At 39.4% G+C, this 19,430-nt stretch overlaps 1 protein-coding gene across 1 annotated transcript in view; it reads left to right on the top strand.

The window, feature by feature from the left end:
- The window catches only part of DOK6 (docking protein 6), a 414,927-nt gene that overhangs the window by 251,868 nt on the left and 143,629 nt on the right, over window positions 1-19,430 (top strand). Inside the window, exon 5 of the mRNA XM_070361670.1 lies at window positions 16,304-16,493. Coding sequence (XP_070217771.1) covers window positions 16,304-16,493 — 190 coding nt within the window. The remainder of the gene's footprint in view (window positions 1-16,303; window positions 16,494-19,430) is intronic.

The raw sequence follows: 19,430 nt of genomic DNA, 5'->3' as shown, positions 1-19,430 counted from the left end.
TTCTTTCTGGCTTACTTCACTCTGTATAATAGGTTCCAGTTTCATCCACCTCATTAGAACTGATTCAAATGTATTCTTTTTAATGGCTGAGTAATATCCATTGTGTATATGTACCATAGCTTTCTTATCCATTCATCTGCTGATGGGCATCTAGGTTGCTTCCATGTCCTGGCTATTATAAACAGTGCTGTGATGAACATTGGGGTACACGTGTCTCTTTCCCTTCTGGTTTCCTCAGTGTGTATGCCCAGCAGTGGGATTGATGGATCATAAGGCAGTTCTATTTCCAGTTTTTTAAGGAATCTCCACACTGTTCTCCATAGTGGCTGTACTAGTTTGCATTCCCACCAACAGTGTAAGAGAGTTCCTTTTCTCCACACCCTCTCCAGCATTTATTGCTTGTAGACTTATGGATCACAGCCATTCTGACTGGCGTGAAATGGTACCTCATAGTGGTTTTGATTTGCATTTCTCTGATAATGAGTGATGTTGAGCATCTTTTCATGTGTTTGTTAGCCATCTGTATATCTTCTTTGGAGAAATGTCTGTTTAGTTCTTTGGCCCATTTTTTGATTGGGTCATTTATTTTTCTGGAATTGAGCTGTAGGATTTGCTTGTATATTTTTGAGATTAGTTGTTTGTCAGTTGCTTCATTTGCTATTATTTTCTCCCCATTCTGAAGGCTGCCTTTTCACCTTGCTAATAGTTTCCTTTGTTGTGCAGAAGCTTTTAAGTTTAATTAGGTCCCATTTTTTATTTTTGCTTTTATTTCCCATATTCTGGGAGGTGGGTCATAGAGGATCCTGCTGTGATGTATGTCAGAGAGTGATTTGCCTATGTTCTCCTCTAGGAGTTTTATAGTTTCTGGTCTTACGTTTAGATCTTTAATCCATTTTGAGTTTTTTTTTTGTGTATGGTGTTAGAAAGTGTTCTAGTTTCATTCTTTTACAAGTGGTTGACCAGTTTTCCCAGCACCACTTGTTAAAGAGATTGTCTTTAATCAATATTTTTGTATATCCTTGCCTCCTTTGTCAAAGATAAGGTGTCCATATGTGCGTGGATTTATCTCTGGGATTTCTATTTTGTTTCATTGATCTATATTTCTGTCTTTGTGCCAATACCATACTGTCTTGATGACTGTGGCTTTGTAGTAGAGCCTGAAGTCAGGTAGGCTGATTCCTCCAGTTCCATTCTTCTTTCTCAAGATAGCTTTTGCTATTTGAGGTTTTTTTGTATTTCCATACAAATTGTGAAATTATTTGTTCTAGCTCTGTGAAAAATACCGTTGGTAGCTTGATAGGGATTGCATTGAATCTATAAATTGCTTTGGGTAGTATACTCATTTTCACTATATTGATTCTTCCAATCCATGAACATGGTATGTTTCTCCATCTATTAGTGTCCTCTTTGATTTCTTTCACCAGTGTTTCATAGTTTTCTATATATAGGTCTTTAGTTTCTTTAGGTAGATATATTCCTAAGTATTTTATTCTTTCCGTTGCAGTGGTGAATGGAATTGTTTCCTTAATTTCTCTTTCAGTTTTCTCATTATTAGTGTATAGGAATGCAAGGGATTTCTGTGTGTTGATTTTATATCCTGCAACTTTACATACACTTTCTTTAAAATGCTTTGTCAAGTCCAGATAACAGCACTTTTCCTCCATTTCTTTTGGCCCATTGAAGTCTAGCTACAACTTTGTAAGATAGTGATTTATACCACAGGACAATGTGGAAGGCATAAACCTCAACAGAATGTCAAAATTGCAGCCTCAACTATTGGTAGCTCAAAAATCCCAGTGAATATGTGTATACATGCTGCCAAGACACACACGCACACAGATCAGCACAGGTTGTTACTGGCATTCCCAGTTTTGTCACTTCCTAATCAATGGACTTCTTCCATAAATATGATAATTCCATTTCAAGATCCGCCCTGAAATAACTAGAAGTAATCTGTAAAATCTCATGCTGAAGACTAAGAGTGCTTGTTAGTCAACGTGAACCCTCTCCCTTGAGCCCTAGAACTGCTTTTTAGGACACACCTGTTTCTTAGACAGGACACCTGTTCATTTTACTACATGCAGGGAAAGTGTTTGTTGGTTTAGCTAATGCAAGTGTTTTTTAAAACAATGTTATCTTGTAAAACTGTCCTTCCACAGTTTTCAATCATAACACATCTTCATATAAACAAAACTTTAACCTCCTGATACATGCATCAAGTCATTAATACATTCAGACTAGAATCATTCCTTTATGAACGATTTGTTATTACAGATTCAGGGGTTTCTTCTTAAGGCATTTCAGAGTTAAATTCTACCATTTCTTTTTCATCAGAAACATTATTTTAATATGTTATCAATGATGGGCTTGGATTCAGTTTGAAATTACTCCTAAGCAATGAGACACACATGTGTGCAGAATTGATGTCATAAATTATTGTATCGTTCGTGGCTCATGGTGGTCTTATGGGGTCCCATCACCTAGAGAAGATCTTGACATTCAAAATTGCTACTTGTCCTTGAAGGTTTTCCTGACTCTTCAAACAGCTTGGTCTTATTTACTCTGAGACTAGCTAAGAATGAACATTTGTGTGAATTGTTTATTTATTCTTTAATTGGAGGAAAATTGCTTTACAATGTTGTCATGCTTGCTGCAGTACAACAGCACAGTTCAGCCGTAATTACACATATATCATCGCTGCTGAGCCACCCTCCCCTCCCCACTCCACCCCTCCAGACCGTCACAGGGCGCCTATCTGGGCTCCCTGTGTTCTGCGAACAACTTCTCACCAGCTATCTGTTTCCCGCATTGTGGTGTATATATGTCCATGCTTCTTTCTCCATGTTCGGTTCTTTCCTTCCCCTACTGTATCCACAAAGCCATTCTCTGTCTGCATCTCCATCCCTTCCCTGCAAACGGTTTCATTAATACCATTTTTCTAGGTGCCATATATATGCATTGTTAACATACTGGGCATGGTTTTGTTCAGTCGCCAAATCGTGTCTGCATTTTTAAAACTAACTATCATCACTGGAATATCTAGTGGTATGAAAATAGAAACTTTCCAGTGTTATTAATTTCTAATGACTAGTGTTTTTAAAAATAATGAGGGATATTGGTGAAGCTTGACACTAGTTGTTAAAAGTGATTCTGGAATAATCTGTGGTTATACACTGGACAGCACAGGTGAAAATGCATCAGGATAACACTGATGGTGATCTCGTTATAAACAATAATATTCTGATAACCATCACTATCTCATCAGATCAGATCAGATCAGATCAGTTGCTCAGTCATGTCCGACTCTTTGCGACCCCATGAATCGCAGCATGCCAGGCCTCCCTGTCCATCACCAACTCCTGGAGTTCACTCAGACTCACGTCCATCGAGTCAGTGATGCCATCCAGCCATCTCATCCTCTGTCATCCCCTTCTCCTCCTGCCCCCAATCCCTCCCAGCATAGACCATTAAAAATCATTGCTTTTTGTTTTTTTGCTGAACTGAAAAAAATGTTTTTCCCCTACTAACTAATCATGAACATATACAGGCGCAAATTTTGCCCATGTTGCTAGTTTCAGAAAGTCACGAAGGCATTCCTGTGACTCTTTTTCTAGCTTCCTTTTGATATTTCAGTTTCTTTCCCACACTTTCTTGGATTTCATCTCTCTGACTTATTTTCTGAGAACTGTGCTAAGTACAGAACATCCATAATCATATTGCTTAAAATATTCTGCTCACTCTCAGTTTGAGAGAAGAAGGAAAAAACCCTTTACCAATAAACATTCGTCAAGTACTACATACAGAAAATATGAAGAAAGTGAATAAATTAGGCCTGTGGGTGGAGTCATTGCTGTGTGCAACTTGTTTGGTGTAAATTATACACTTTTATCTTAAAACCTGGGGTTGTATATGGTTCCTATCCAAATAGATAATGTACTCTTTTGGTTATTATAATTTTTATTGCTGATTTGATAATAACGTCAAAATAATTTACCTACTATATAAAGGTAAATTTTTAATATAAATGTTTTAGAATAGGATAAACACAGAATTAAATAGCCAGAGCTGTGTAAGAAGCACAAGTAGATTTAGCCTAGTAAGTAAACTCTTTAGGATGCAACTTGAATGTGGGCTACACCCTTAAATAGATCAGATTCCTTAGTCACTTCTAATTTCAGTTTGCTACTATGTGAAAATAAACTAATACTGATTTATGGTGTTATCATGATGGTTATAGGAGATAATATAAAATAAAGACTAACTCATGCTTAGATTTAAAAAAAAAAAAAAAAAAAACAAGTCTGTTTGTTTAAGCCCAAGTAAAAATAAAGAAATCAAAAATTAATTCCTGCATATAGTTTAGAGAAGACCTAAAGTTATAACCAGTCCATTCTAAAGGAGATCAGTCCTGGGTGTTCTTTGGAAGGAATGATGCTAAAGCTGAAATTCCAGTACTTTGGCCACCTCATGCGAAGAGTTGACTCATTGGAAAAGACTCTGATGCTGGGAGGATTGGGGGCAGGAGGAGAAGGGGACGACAGAGGATGAGATGGCTGGATGGCATCACCGACTTGATGGATGTGAGTCTGAGTGAACTCCGGAGTTGGTGATGGACAGGAGGCCTGGCGTGCTGCAATTCATGGGGTCACAAAGAGTTGGACATGACTGAGCGACTGAACTGAACTGAAAGTTATAATGTCATCCAGTGCTTTTTAATAATCCTAAATTCATACAAAGGGTTATACGTGCTTTTAGTATATAGTAACATTTAGTTAGAGAAGGTAGTGTTTGATCCATTTAAATGACTTCCTGAAAGTACATGATACCCTAAAGGAAACTGGCAGACATCACACCCACACATACACCCACTCACTCCCTCACACACAGACTCACACACACGCTTACATACACACACATTGAGACTCTTCCATATTTAGCTTTCAAAGGAAAATCTTAGCTGGGAGGATTTCTTTTCCCCAGGAAACACCTTCCACATGGGTGAATTTCTCCCTGACTCCCAAGGCCGTGGACATAGCCATTCCTTTCATCTCTTCCAGTCTACATACACTTTCTTTTTTTTTTTTAATTTTATTTTATTTTTAAACTTTACAATATTGTATTAGTTTTGCCAAATATCGAAATGAATCCGCCACAGGTATACCTGTGTTCCCCATCCTGAACCCTCCTTCCTCCTCCCCTCCCCATACCCTCCCTCTGGGTCGTCCCAGTGCACCAGCCCCAAGCATCCAGTATCGTGCATCGAACTTGGACTGGCGACTCGTTTCATACATGATATTATACATGTTTCACTGCTATTCTCCCAAATCTCCCCACCCTCTCCCTCTCCCACAGAGTCCATAAGACTGATCTATACATCAGTGTCTCTTTTGCTGTCTCGTACACAGGGTTATTGTTACCATCTTTCTAAATTCCATATATATGCGTTAGTATACTGTATTGGTGTTTTTCTTTCTGGCTTACTTCACTCTGTATAATAGGTTCCAGTTTCATCCACCTCATTAGAACTGATTCAAATGTATTCTTTTTAATGGCTGAGTAATATCCATTGTGTATATGTACCATAGCTTTCTTATCCATTCATCTGCTGATGGGCATCTAGGTTGCTTCCATGTCCTGGCTATTATAAACAGTGCTGTGATGAACATTGGGGTACACGTGTCTCTTTCCCTTCTGGTTTCCTCAGTGTGTATGCCCAGCAGTGGGATTGATGGATCATAAGGCAGTTCTATTTCCAGTTTTTTAAGGAATCTCCACACTGTTCTCCATAGTGGCTGTACTAGTTTGCATTCCCACCAACAGTGTAAGAGAGTTCCCTTTTCTCCACACCCTCTCCAGCATTTATTGCTTGTAGACTTATGGATCACAGCCATTCTGACTGGCGTGAAATGGTACCTCATAGTGGTTTTGATTTGCATTTCTCTGATAATGAGTGATGTTGAGCATCTTTTCATGTGTTTGTTAGCCATCTGTATATCTTCTTTGGAGAAATGTCTGTTTAGTTCTTTGGCCCATTTTTTGATTGGGTCATTTATTTTTCTGGAATTGAGCTGTAGGATTTGCTTGTATATTTTTGAGATTAGTTGTTTGTCAGTTGCTTCATTTGCTATTATTTTCTCCCATTCTGAAGGCTGCCTTTTCACCTTGCTAATAGTTTCCTTTGTTGTGCAGAAGCTTTTAAGTTTAATTAGGTCCCATTTTTTTATTTTTGCTTTTATTTCCCATATTCTGGGAGGTGGGTCATAGAGGATCCTGCTGTGATGTATGTCAGAGAGTGATTTGCCTATGTTCTCCTCTAGGAGTTTTATAGTTTCTGGTCTTACGTTTAGATCTTTAATCCATTTTGAGTTTTTTTTTTGTGTATGGTGTTAGAAAGTGTTCTAGTTTCATTCTTTTGCAAGTGGTTGACCAGTTTTCCCAGCACCACTTGTTAAAGAGATTGTCTTTAATCCATTGTATATTCTTGCCTCCTTTGTCAAAGATAAGGTGTCCATATGTGCGTGGATTTATCTCTGGGCTTTCTATTTTGTTCCATTGATCTATATTTCTGTCTTTGTGCCAGTACCATACTGTCTTGATAACTGTGGCTTTGTAATAGAGCCTGAAGTCAGGTAGGCTGATTCCTCCAGTTCCATTCTTCTTTCTCAAGATAGCTTTGGCTATTTGAGGTTTTTTGTATTTCCATACAAATTGTGAAATTATTTGTTCTAGCTCTGTGAAGAATACCGTTGGTAGCTTGATAGGGATTGCATTGAATCTATAAATTGCTTTGGGTAGTATACTCATTTTCACTATATTGATTCTTCCAATCCATGAACATGGTATGTTTCTCCATCTATTAGTGTCCTCTTTGATTTCTTTCACCAGTGTTTCATAGTTTTCTATATATAGGTCTTTAGTTTCTTTAGGTAGATATATTCCTAAGTATTTTATTCTTTCCGTTGCAGTGGTGAATGGAATTGTTTCCTTAATTTCTCTTTCAGTTTTCTCATTATTAGTGTATAGGAATGCAAGGGATTTCTGTGTGTTGATTTTATATCCTGCAACTTTACATACACTTTCTTTAAAAATGCTTTGTCAAGTCCAGATAACAGCACTTTTCCTCCATTTCTTTTGGCCCATTGAAGTCTAGCTACAACTTTGTAAGATAGTGATTTATACCACAGGACAATGTGGAAGGCATAAACCTCAACAGAATGTCAAAATTGCAGCCTCAACTATTGGTAGCTCAAAAATCCCAGTGAATATGTGTATACATGCTGCCAAGACACACACGCACACAGATCAGCACAGGTTGTTACTGGCATTCCCAGTTTTGTCACTTCCTAATCAATGGACTTCTTCCATAAATATGATAATTCCATTTCAAGATCCGCCCTGAAATAACTAGAAGTAATCTGTAAAATCTCATGCTGAAGACTAAGAGTGCTTGTTAGTCAACGTGAACCCTCTCCCTTGAGCCCTAGAACTGCTTTAGGGACACACCTGTTTCTTAGACAGGACACCTGTTCATTTTACTACATGCAGGGAAAGTGTTTGTTGGTTTAGCTAATGCAAGTGTTTTTTAAAACAATGTTATCTTGTAAAACTGTCCTTCCACAGTTTTCAATCATAACACATCTTCATATAAACAAAACTTTAACCTCCTGATACATGCATCAAGTCATTAATACATTCAGACTAGAATCATTCCTTTATGAACGATTTGTTATTACAGATTCAGGGGTTTCTTCTTAAGGCATTTCAGAGTTAAATTCTACCATTTCTTTTTCATCAGAAACATTATTTTAATATGTTATCAATGATGGGCTTGGATTCAGTTTGAAATTACTCCTAAGCAATGAGACACACATGTGTGCAGAATTGATGTCATAAATTATTGTATCGTTCGTGGCTCATGGTGGTCTTATGGGGTCCCATCACCTAGAGAAGATCTTGACATTCAAAATTGCTACTTGTCCTTGAAGGTTTTCCTGACTCTTCAAACAGCTTGGTCTTATTTACTCTGAGACTAGCTAAGAATGAACATTTGTGTGAATTGTTTATTTATTCTTTAATTGGAGGAAAATTGCTTTACAATGTTGTCATGCTTGCTGCAGTACAACAGCACAGTTCAGCCGTAATTACACATATATCATCGCTGCTGAGCCACCCTCCCCTCCCCACTCCACCCCTCCAGACCGTCACAGGGCGCCTATCTGGGCTCCCTGTGTTACGCAGCAACTTCTCACCAGCTATCTGTTTCCCGCATTGTGGTGTATATATGTCCATGCTTCTTTCTCCATGTTCGGTTCTTTCCTTCCCCTACTGTATCCACAAAGCCATTCTCTGTCTGCATCTCCATCCCTTCCCTGCAAACGGTTTCATTAATACCATTTTTCTAGGTGCCATATATATGCATTGTTAACATACTGGGCATGGTTTTGTTCAGTCGCCAAATCGTGTCTGACCCTTTGCAACTCCATGGACTGCAGCTCAACAGGCTCCCCTATCCCTCATCATCCTGGAGTTTGCCCAGTTCATATACCCTGCAGGGGCTTCCCTTGTAGCTCAGTTGGTAAAGAATCTGCCTGCAATGCAGGAGGGAGAAGGCAATGGCACCTCACTCCAATATTCTTGCTTAGAAAATCCCATGGACCAAGGAGCCTGGTGGGCTGCAGTCCATGGGATCACTAAGGTCAGACACGACTGATCGACTTCACTTTCACTTTTCACTTTCATGCACTGGAGAAGGAAATGGCAACCCACTCCAGTGTTCTTGCTTGGAGAATCCCAGGGACGGGGGAGCCTGGTGGGCTGACGTCTATGGGGTCACACAGAGTCGGACACGACTGAAGCGACTTAGCAGCAGCAGCAATGCAGGAAACCTGGTTTTGATCCCTAGGTCAGGAAGTTCCTCTGGAGAAGGAAATGGCAATCCACTCCAGTACTCTTGCCTGGAGAATCCCATGGACAGAGGAGCCTGGTGGGTTCTTGTGTCCATGGAGTCGCAAGCGTCGGACACGATTTAGCGACTAAACCACCACCATATACCCTGCAAATAATTTTTAAAGGTATAATGTGTGTTGCTAAGATAAAAGTGGTTATTGATTAAATTCTTTGCATTAATCATCTTTATCTAGTGTTGTCAGCTGTTTTCCTATTGATTCAGAATCTGGCACAGTATACGGGAAAGTAAGGGAGGCTAGCACGCCACAGCCAACTACCCACACACAGACACACACACGCACTTATTCTTAGACTTCAGATAACACAGAAGAGTGCATATTAAGTGGACAATCTGAGCTTTTAACTTCTTACAGCTTTCACAATCTTCACATCTTTCAGCTGTATTTAAGATAGCCTGTGCTGACCTTGTGGCTGACCTCACAACTTCCCTTGTGGCTCAGCTGATAAAGAATCCGCCTGCAATGCTGGAGGCTTGGGTTCGATCCCTGGGTTAGGAAGATCCCCTGGAGAAGGGAAAGGCTACCCACTGCAGTATTCTGGCTTGGAGAATTCCATAGACTGTATATAGTCCATGGGGTTGCAAGAGTCGGACACGACTGAGCGACTTTTTTTTTTTTTATGCTGACCTTAGAAATATTGCAGTGCAGTGTTACAGTCATATTTATTTAGAAAGGAGTCTCACAATACATAATAGCAATCCTAGGAAACAAATGTAACGTACTAATCACTAGTAACAGAGGTAAGCATCACAACCAAGAAGCCAGCACTTATAGGAAGTTCCTACTGTTACAGTTGCAAGTGGATTCAAGGATCTGTTTTGTTGTTCATGCAAGAGATCACCCTCTAGAACAAAATGAAGAAATGACCTCAGACTACATCTGGTTAATTCAGAGTCAGATTTGAGGGTTTGGTTTTTTTTTTTTTTTTTCCCAGGACCAAGAGTCCCTGCTTAGAAATGGGCTAGAATTCTCATGAATTCCTACTTTGAGCCAAAGAATATGTGTATAACCTTTCTCCGGGAGCAAAACAGTATTCCAGTGTTGTTTGTAAATTATTTACTTTGGTTACCCTAGTAACCATGCTCCCTACATTCCACTCAGACACTCTTGTATGTCATTCACTCATTCATTATTCATTCATCAAAGAATTTTGAGGCTATGCTGTATGAGAACTAAGCTGAGGAAATGTGGTGGAGGTTTAGTCACTAAGTCGTGTCCCACTCTTGCGACCATGGACTGTAGCCCACCAGGCTCCTCTGTCCATGGGGTTCTCCAGGAAAGACTACTGGCGTGGGTTGCCATTCCCTTCATACAAAGTAGGGCCATTACTTTTAAGAAGCTCACAGAGTAGTAAGCAAGACAAACTCACACCCACAAGGTGTATCAATCATTGTTTATTTTTCTGTGTTTCTTAAATCTTTTAAAAATTAGTTAATTTATTTTTAATTGGAGGATGATTGCTTTACAATACTGTGTTGGTTTCTGTCATACATCAACGTGAAACAGCCATACGTATGCTGTGTTCTTGGTCACACAAAGAAAGCTTGATTGATTGAACTATGATGAGAAACCAGGTTAAATGACCCCTCATTTCACAGAAAACAAGCGCAAACATACACACACAAAAAAAGAGAAAGGAAAAGAAATATCAGTGTTCACTAATATCATTTTGGATATATACAACTTTTGATGATTTGTTATTTTCCTGCTACAGTAAAACTATCATGTAAAGCTTGAAAGTCAGACCCTTAGCCTGAGGAACATAAGTGGCCAAGCTTAGTACATCATCAAGTTCTTGTCCACTTCTCATGAGCTCTGGGGCCAGGGTCAAGGAACTAAAGTGCTCTAAATCTCAGATTCCTGCCCTTGAGGATGATACTGTTGGTACACATCCCACAGGATGGTAGTAAGGATTAAATACCGCTTGTAAAACAATTGTACTCATCTCACATGCTAGTAAAGTAATGCTCAAAATTCTCCAAGCCAGGCTTAAGCATACGTGAACTGTGAACTTCCAGATGTTCAAGCTGGTTTAAGAAAAGGCAGAGGAACCAGAGATCAAATTGCCAACATCTGCTGGATCATCGAAAAAGCAAGAGAATTCCAGAAAAACATCTATTTCTGCTTTATTGACTATGCCAAAGCCTTTGATTGTGTGGATCACAATAAACTGTGGAAAATTCTGAAAGAGATGGGAATACCAGACCACTTGACCTGCCTCCTGAGAAACCTATATGCAGGTCAGGAAGCAACGTTAGAACTGGACATGGAACAACAGACTGGTTCCAAATAGGAAAAGGAGTACATCAAGGCTGTATATTGTCACCCTGCTTATTTAACATATGCAGAGTACATCATGAGAAACTGGGCTGGATGAAGCACAAGCTGGAATCAAGATTGCCAGGAGAAATATCAATAACCTCAGATATGCAGATGACACCACCCTTATGGCAGAAAGTGAAGAGGAACTAAAAAGCCTCTTGATGAAGGTGAAAGAGGAGAGTGAAAAAGTTGGCTTAAAGCTCAACATTCAGAAAACGAAGATCATGGCATCTCGTCCCATCACTTCATGGGAAATAGATGGAAACAGTGGAAACAGTGTCAGACTTTATTTTTGAGGGCCCCAAAATCACGCAGATGGTGACTGCAGCCATGAAATTAAAAGACACTTACTCCTTGGAAGGAAAGTTATGACCAACCTAGATAGCATATTCAAAAGCAGAGACATTACTTTGCCAACAAAGGTCCGTCTAGTCAAGGCTATGGTTTTTCCAGTGGTCATGTATGGATGTGAGAGTTGGACTGTGAAGAAGGCTGAGCGCCGAAGAATTGATGCTTTTGAACTATGGTGTTGGAGAAGACTCTTGAGAGTCCCTTGGACTGCAAGGAGATCCAACCAGTCCATTCTGAAGGAGATCAGCCCTGGGTGTTGTTTGGAAGGAATGATGCTAAAACTGAAACTCCAGTACTTTGGCCACCTCATGTGAAGAGTTGACTCATTGGAAAAGACTCTGATGCTGGGAGGGATTGGGGGCAGGAGGAGAAGGGGACGACAGAGGATGAGATGGCTGGATGGCATCACTGACTCAATGGACATGAGTTTGAGTGAACTCCGGGAGTTGGTGATGGACAGGGAGGCCTGGCGTGCTGTGATTCATTGGGTCGCAAAGAGTTGGACACGACTGAGCGACTGAACTGAACTGAACTGAACTGAAAGCAAGTAACACAATGTCCACCAGGAAAGTCCGTATTTCTTTAGCATATTGTGAATGTCTTCAATTCATTCACATCAAGTGTGTGTTAAACAAGAGAATTCTGGGCCCCACCCACACCTTTAAAATAAATATCTCTGGGATGTGGGGCCAGATGTCTGTAATTTAATAACCCCAGGAACCCTAATATGCACTAAAGTTTGAAAACTCAGGGTAATAAACTATTGATTATAATTAGCTTCAGAACATCTACCAGTGATTTTAGGAAAATCATTCGTAAAATGATTGAATGATTTCTTGCACAGTTTCTTGCATTTCTTACAAAGTTTCAAAATTACTGACATAAATTTAATAACAACATCCTTGTAATACCTTCTTAATATCTGTCTATACTGTAGTGATAGCTCCTTTTATACTTCCTGTGGGTTATTTATGGCTTTTTTCCCTCTTAATTGGCATCATCAGATATTAACTTATTTATTAAAACTTTTTTCAGTATAATTTAAAATGTATTAATTTCTGCTCTCACTCACTATGTCTAATCACTGTTAGTTGCTCCACCATTTTGGGTTTAATTGCAGGATTCTTTTTCAAATCTTTTAGGCAGATGTTTAGATCATTAATTTTCAGCCTTTCACTTTTAAAATATATTTTGTAAAGTTCTGCATTTTTCTTTGAGTATAGTTTAAAATCCTAATTGTAGTAATAACATTCTCAGAGCTCAGATTATAATAAATGTTAAAATCAGAGCAGAAAATGGGAAAAAATGTTTTTAATTTCCATCTGCCATGAAAGAAAAATTGAAAATATTATCTCTGATTATAGACTTTGTAAATAAAACTTTTATTGCTTAATAGAGATTCAAATTACCCAAACGATTCAAGAAAAAAAAAAAAAAAACCTAAAGATCCCTGTATCCATTCAAGAAATTAAAATGAAAAATGTACAACATCCCATACACAAACTCCAGTCACATACTGTGCACTCTTGATTCCAGAAATAATTTTAGTCCTATGCAACTTTTTCAGAAAGCAGAAGAGGAAGGATTATTTCACAATTCATTTTATGAAGCCACTATAACCAGATACTGAAGCCAGAAAAAGTCAGTGTAAGAAAATTGCAGGCAGATATCATTCATGAAAAAGTTGGCTTGAAACTCAGCATTCAGAAAACTAAGATCATGGCATCCCATCCCATCACTTCATGGCAAATAGATGGGAAAAAAGAATGGAAACAGTGACAGATTTTATTTTCTTGGGCTCCAAAGTCACTGCAGACAGTGACTGCAGCCATGAACTTAAAAAACACTTACTTGCTCCTTGGAAGAAAAGCTATGCAAACCTAGAGAGCGTATTAAAAAACAGAGACATCACTTTGCTGACAAAGGTCTGTCTAGTCAAAGCTATGGTTTTTCCAGTAGTCATATTTGGATGTGAGAGCTGGACCATAAAAAAGGCTGAGCACCAAAAAATTGATGCTTTCAAATTGTGGTGCTGGAGACGACTCTCTTGAGAGTCCCTTGGACAGCAAGGAGATCAAACCAGTCAATTCCAAAGGAAATTAGACCTAAATATTCATTGGAAGGACTGATGCTGAAGCGGAAGCTCCAATACATTGGCCACCTGATGCGAAGAACTGACTCATTGGAGAAGACCCTGATGCTGGGAAAGACTGAAGGCAAAAGGAGAAGGGGACAATTGCGGATGAGATAGTTAGATGGCATCACCGACTCAATGGACATGAATTTGAGAAAAGTTCAGGACAAAGTGGAGGACAAGGAAGCCTGGCGTGCTGCAGTCCATGAGGTCGCAAAGAGTCAGGCCTGACTCTAACAGTCAGGCATGAACAGTAACAACATGTGGCTACAGATACAGGCTTTCATTGAAAATAACTGATGGGACAGTGTTCTTTCTTCATTTCTCAGCTATAGAACTTACCTCATTTTGCCTTTTTCTTTAGGAAATAATTGTAATTATTTGAAATAATTATATTTCAAATAATTATTATATGAAATATATATCCATAATACTTTCATGAGAAACAATCTAAGTAAAATATTGAATCATTATTTTTGGTCCCAAAATATTTAGACACTTGAACATAAATAGTGTCCATATAGTTACTAAATTTCAAACTATTGTGCTTAAGTTAAATATAACCAACTTGGCACCAGAAAATCTTTGCTTTACAAAATAGCTGCAACTGGAACAATTCTTTCCATTATATAGACAGTTGCAGCTCAGGACCAGCAAACATACAGTGTTTAAAACCGTAGCATCCTGATGGATGGCAGCATATTCGAAAATATCTCAGTACTTGACCAACTGCAGCTGCACAATTATGCCTCTCCAAATAATTCATGCGACAGCTCTGCCTTTAAAGCACTGTTCACAATTAAATTCAAACTCACGAAGATGTATCTGCTAGTAATTCTTAAACTTTTTGTTGTCATGACTCATTTTTTTGTAATTCCTCAATCCTTGCAGCCCATACTCATCATTGTTTAGCAGCTCAGTCGTGTCTGACTCTTTGCGACTCCAAGGACTGTAGTCTGCCAGGCTCCTCTGTCCATGGAATTTCCCAGGCAAGAATGTCGAAGTGAGTTGCCATTTCCTACTCCAGGGGATCTTCCCGATCCAGAGATCGAACCTGCGTCTCCTGCATTGGCAGGCGGATTCTTTACCACTGAGCCACCTGGGAAGTCCTGATATTCTTCATATTGTTGTTCAGTCGCTAAGTCGTGTCCGCTCTTTGATACCCCATGGACTATAGCATGCCAGGCTTCCCCTGTCTTTCTATATCTCCCTGAGTTTGCTCAAACGCATGTCCATTGAGTCGGTGATACCTTTCAACCATCTCATCCTCTGTTGCCCCTTCTCCTCCTGCCTTCAGTCTTTCCCAGCATCAGGATCTTTTCCAAGGAGTCAGCTCTTTGCATCAGGTGGCCAAAGTATCAGAGCTTCCTCTTCAGCATCAATCTTTTCAATGAATATTCAGAGTTTATTTTTCTTTAAGATTGACAAGGATATATTTATTTCATCATGGGATATATTTATTTCACTTATTTTATTAGTTAACATTTTATTAGTTCATTCAACTATTAGTTAACTAATATTTATTGATCACTTACTATACACCAAAGATAAGATGCTAGGAATTAAGGATATTTTATAAAGACACTTTGTAGGTCATACCAAGTTCTTTACTTCCTGGAACTTACCAACTGACCTTATCTTTCAAAATAAAGTATATTCTAATGCATTTAAATGGGAATCGAGGGCTGCAGAATTTTGCAGTGGTGTTTGACATACACAGACATTTATAAAGGGTTTGGAATCATTGTCTAATAGATTTTCAACTACATAATATCCAGGAATGAAAGCATTTATGTGGTTTTATTTTGCTTACTGAAACGATAGCTGAAGTTCTGCAGAAGGCAGTCATGAATATCTGCATTTATCATATGCTGAATTTGATCATGAGTACTCTGTGCTTGGAGAGTCAGTCTGAGGGGGCATTAAACACTTCATGCCGCAGAGGTAAAATTGAGTAAGTTCTTGTGTAAATTAGATAAGGCATTCCTCCCTGGAATTGTTTATATGATATCCACTTAAGATTTCGTGAAGAAGCAGACAGTAACACCGTTTGGGCAGAGACTCCAATTAGCTTTTTGCCCTTATGTTCCCATGGTACAATTTAACCGTTTAATCCCCACCATAGAGGACGCATGGAGAAGGAAATGGCAGTATTCTTGCCCAGGAAATCCCATGGACAGAGGAGTGTGGTGGGCTACAGTCCATGGCGTCTCAAAGAGTTAAGCACAGCTGAGCACACGCACATGCACACACACACAGACACACACACACACACACACACACACACACACACACAGGATGCAGGCCACAGAAGTTGAAGAATGAGTAAACGACTGAATGATTAAGAATACATTTAACCCCTTTTCCCACAAAATGGAAAAAGAGAGTGTTTCACAATGTATATCGGTGTCACCAAGGAACGTGGTGACCCTTTCTGCAGGCTGTGGGTAGGTATACAGGTTAATAGAGTGCTGCTGTAAAAGTCACACCTCCTCTCACTTCATTGTCTCCGTTCCTTGTTTCTTTGCAGAACGATTCAATGTGTACCTTATGCCTACACCAAATCTGGACATTTATGGCGAATGCACAATGCAGATCACGCACGAGAATATCTATCTCTGGGATATCCACAATGCCAAGGTCAAGCTGGTGATGTGGCCCCTCAGCTCACTGAGGAGATATGGGCGGGACTCGACGTGGTTCACATTTGAGTCGGGCAGGTAAGCTCTGAGGGCAGAAGCAACATGCAGGAGGGGCCTGGGACCAAGGTTCTGTGCTCAGGTAGATGGTTGTTTTCGTAAAGGTTAGAGGTTACCAAAAATATAATTTCTTCAGATCCTTGTTGATAATCTGGATGAAACTGTGTTAATTCTATGGCAGGTTAATTACCCCATTCAAAATAACTTCAGTCTCTTGTGCTGGCATCAAACTAGTTTCATAGTTATTTTTTATCATGCAGTATATTTGTGAGATTTTGGGTGCATCCTCCTATATTTTTGGTGCAGTAGGATTTCCATAAAAGTCAACATGCCCTTGGCTGGCATTACTTTTATGGATTATTTTTAAAGGGAAAAATGTTGAAAGGAGTCTTATATAAAATTGCTTAAATATTACTTTTTAAGTTTGAGATAATTTAATGTAATATTCATTTATCCAGATGTTTATGTTAATAGCATTAGTCAAGTATAAATATTGATATTAATTCAGAATGACTGAAAAGAAAGTTGGCAAATCCATAATTTATGGAATGTGTGACTCAGATTTTAAACGTAGTATGTCAAGACAGATACACTGGTTTCTTGATCACAGCATATGGTCGGAATCCATAAATGTCTTAAAATAAATGCTTGCTTCGCAATCATTCTTCACAGATATGGATTTAGACATGAGCTTCAATCAACTGTATCAAGTCATTATGTTGTGACCCCTTTGTGATATTGTTGTCATTCATCCAAGATAAGACTTAGGTTTGGGGATTCTATATAAGAAGTGTTTAATGTATTCACACTTGGGGATATGATTTATCACGTTCTAAAAATGAATCGGTGGCCTTATAAGGTAATTATGAAGTCACCATGTGACTGAGTAGACAAATTAAGATAGTTATGCAACAGGATTCTACCTACCATGACACACACAGCACAGATGAATCTCAAAATCATTGTTGTAACATTGGTAGGAAATCCTGCAACAGACAAAACTGATATATAGCGACAGAAAGCAAATGAATGGTTGCCTCGGGTCGGGAGAGAATGGACTCCAGGGAACACACAGGACCTGTGGGGGGGTGACTGTGCCCTGTATCCTGACATTTGTCGAGAGCTATGGAGCTGTCTACTCAGTATCAGTGCATATCGTTACATGCAAATTATCCTTCAGTGCTTTTAACATGGAAAAAAATTGGGGGGAAAGCAGGAGGGCATTTACTCTTCTTATTTTATATACTTTTACACTGTTTGAGGTTTGACAGTGAGCATTTGTCACTTTTACAACAAAACACGCCCCCTGGGAGGAATGAGGCCAAGGAAGGGGAGACAGCTGTGAGCATTTCTGGACGGGGTTTTGAGGGTGGTCCTTGAAGCTGTGTGCGACGGCGGGCCTTGATTCCTAGGTAGGCACAGTAAGGGAAGAAGCCTGTTCTTGTAACCTGAGGCAGGCCTTGCACTTTTTAGGTTTTCCTTGAGGGTCTCCCTTTTTCCTTAGTATTGAGATGTTTTAATACTTGACATTGGGACTTCCTTAGTGGTCTGCATGCTAAGTCGGTTCAGTGGTGTCCGACTCTTTGCGACTCTATGGACTGTAACCTGCCAAGTTCCTGTGTCCATGGGATTCTCCAGGCAAGAATACTGGAGCGGGTTGCCATGCCCTCCTCCAGAGGATCTTCCCGACTCAGGGACTGAATCCGTGTCTCTCGTCTCCTGCATTGGCAGACAGGTTCTTTACCACTGGCTCCACCGGGTGGTTAAGAATCCTCCATGCCATGCTGGGAGCGCAGGTTTGATGCCTGTTTGGGGAACTAAAATCCCACATGTCATGGGCAACTGAGCCTGCTTGACACAGCTGCATGTGCCACGGACAGAGAGCCAGCACACATAACCAAAGCCCTGTGAGGCAGCTGAGACCTGACACAGCCAAAGAAATACATGAATATTTTTTTAAAAATACTTTATATCATCTGATTTTAAAAGTCAAGCCAGGCTTTTGAGGGAGTAGTTGGAAAGAAAAGCTTAAAATCACTTACTATTTCTGTATCTTGAGAAAATGGCTTTTAATATTTTGCTGTACTTCCTTCCAATGTATTTTAAAATCAATGCATTTTCATTTAATATTATACTGAGAAGTAATCTTCTATAAAGTCCTATAAGGTCAATATTTTTGTGACCATATGGTATCTGAACATATGGCTGTACTGTCATTAATTTAACACTAGGGTGTTCCCAAAATGAACTATTATAAATAAAGCCACACTGACCATCTGTGAAAAGATGTGCAAATATCTGATTATTTTCTTAGAGCCTTTTTAAAGCAGAATTCCTGGGTCAAAAGCTGTGAACATTTTCAAGGTTCTTCACAGTGTAGCAAATTGCTTTCAAAGCAATTTCAATTCACACACCCTCTAATGGTGCAAAGAGTGTTCTTGACCCCATAACTACAGGCATTAAAAAGATGATTTAAGATGTTTCTATTTTAAGAGAGGACTTGGATATCTTGTTAATTTTTTTTTCTTTTCTCCTTTGTTTCCTTGTGTTTAAAGGTTTGTCCTTGTGGGTACTGTTCATTTGTATGTTTTTCCTTCTCTGAGTTTTGGGTGTCCCTTGCCCTTGGAATATTGACCATTGTTCTGTGCATCTGTTTTGTAAACTCCAGAGGATCTCACTCCTGTTAAAGGTAACCAAGAGCAGAAGGTTTTGTCCATGTTCGACCCAGTTCCCCGAGTCAGGACTGGGAGAAGGGGTGTGGGGGGCATGGGTGATGACACGGGACAATTTAAAGGAGAAACTGGCAGGTCAGCTTTGTGCTGTCAACACAGTAGACCTTGAGTTCAAGATCTCCATCTTCTGTGTTTTATTTGTTCCTGTCTGCACGCGGCACAGCATCTGGAGGCAGTTTCTAGCCGTTGACTTGTACTACCGCATGTACTGGAAAGTGATAAAACT

The sequence above is a fragment of the Bos mutus genome, chromosome 24 (assembly GCF_027580195.1).
Source record: "Bos mutus isolate GX-2022 chromosome 24, NWIPB_WYAK_1.1, whole genome shotgun sequence".
NCBI classification, from domain to species: domain Eukaryota; kingdom Metazoa; phylum Chordata; class Mammalia; order Artiodactyla; family Bovidae; genus Bos; species Bos mutus.
Note: the sequence above shows the minus strand (reverse complement) of the source record. Positions and strands in the feature narration are given on the sequence as shown.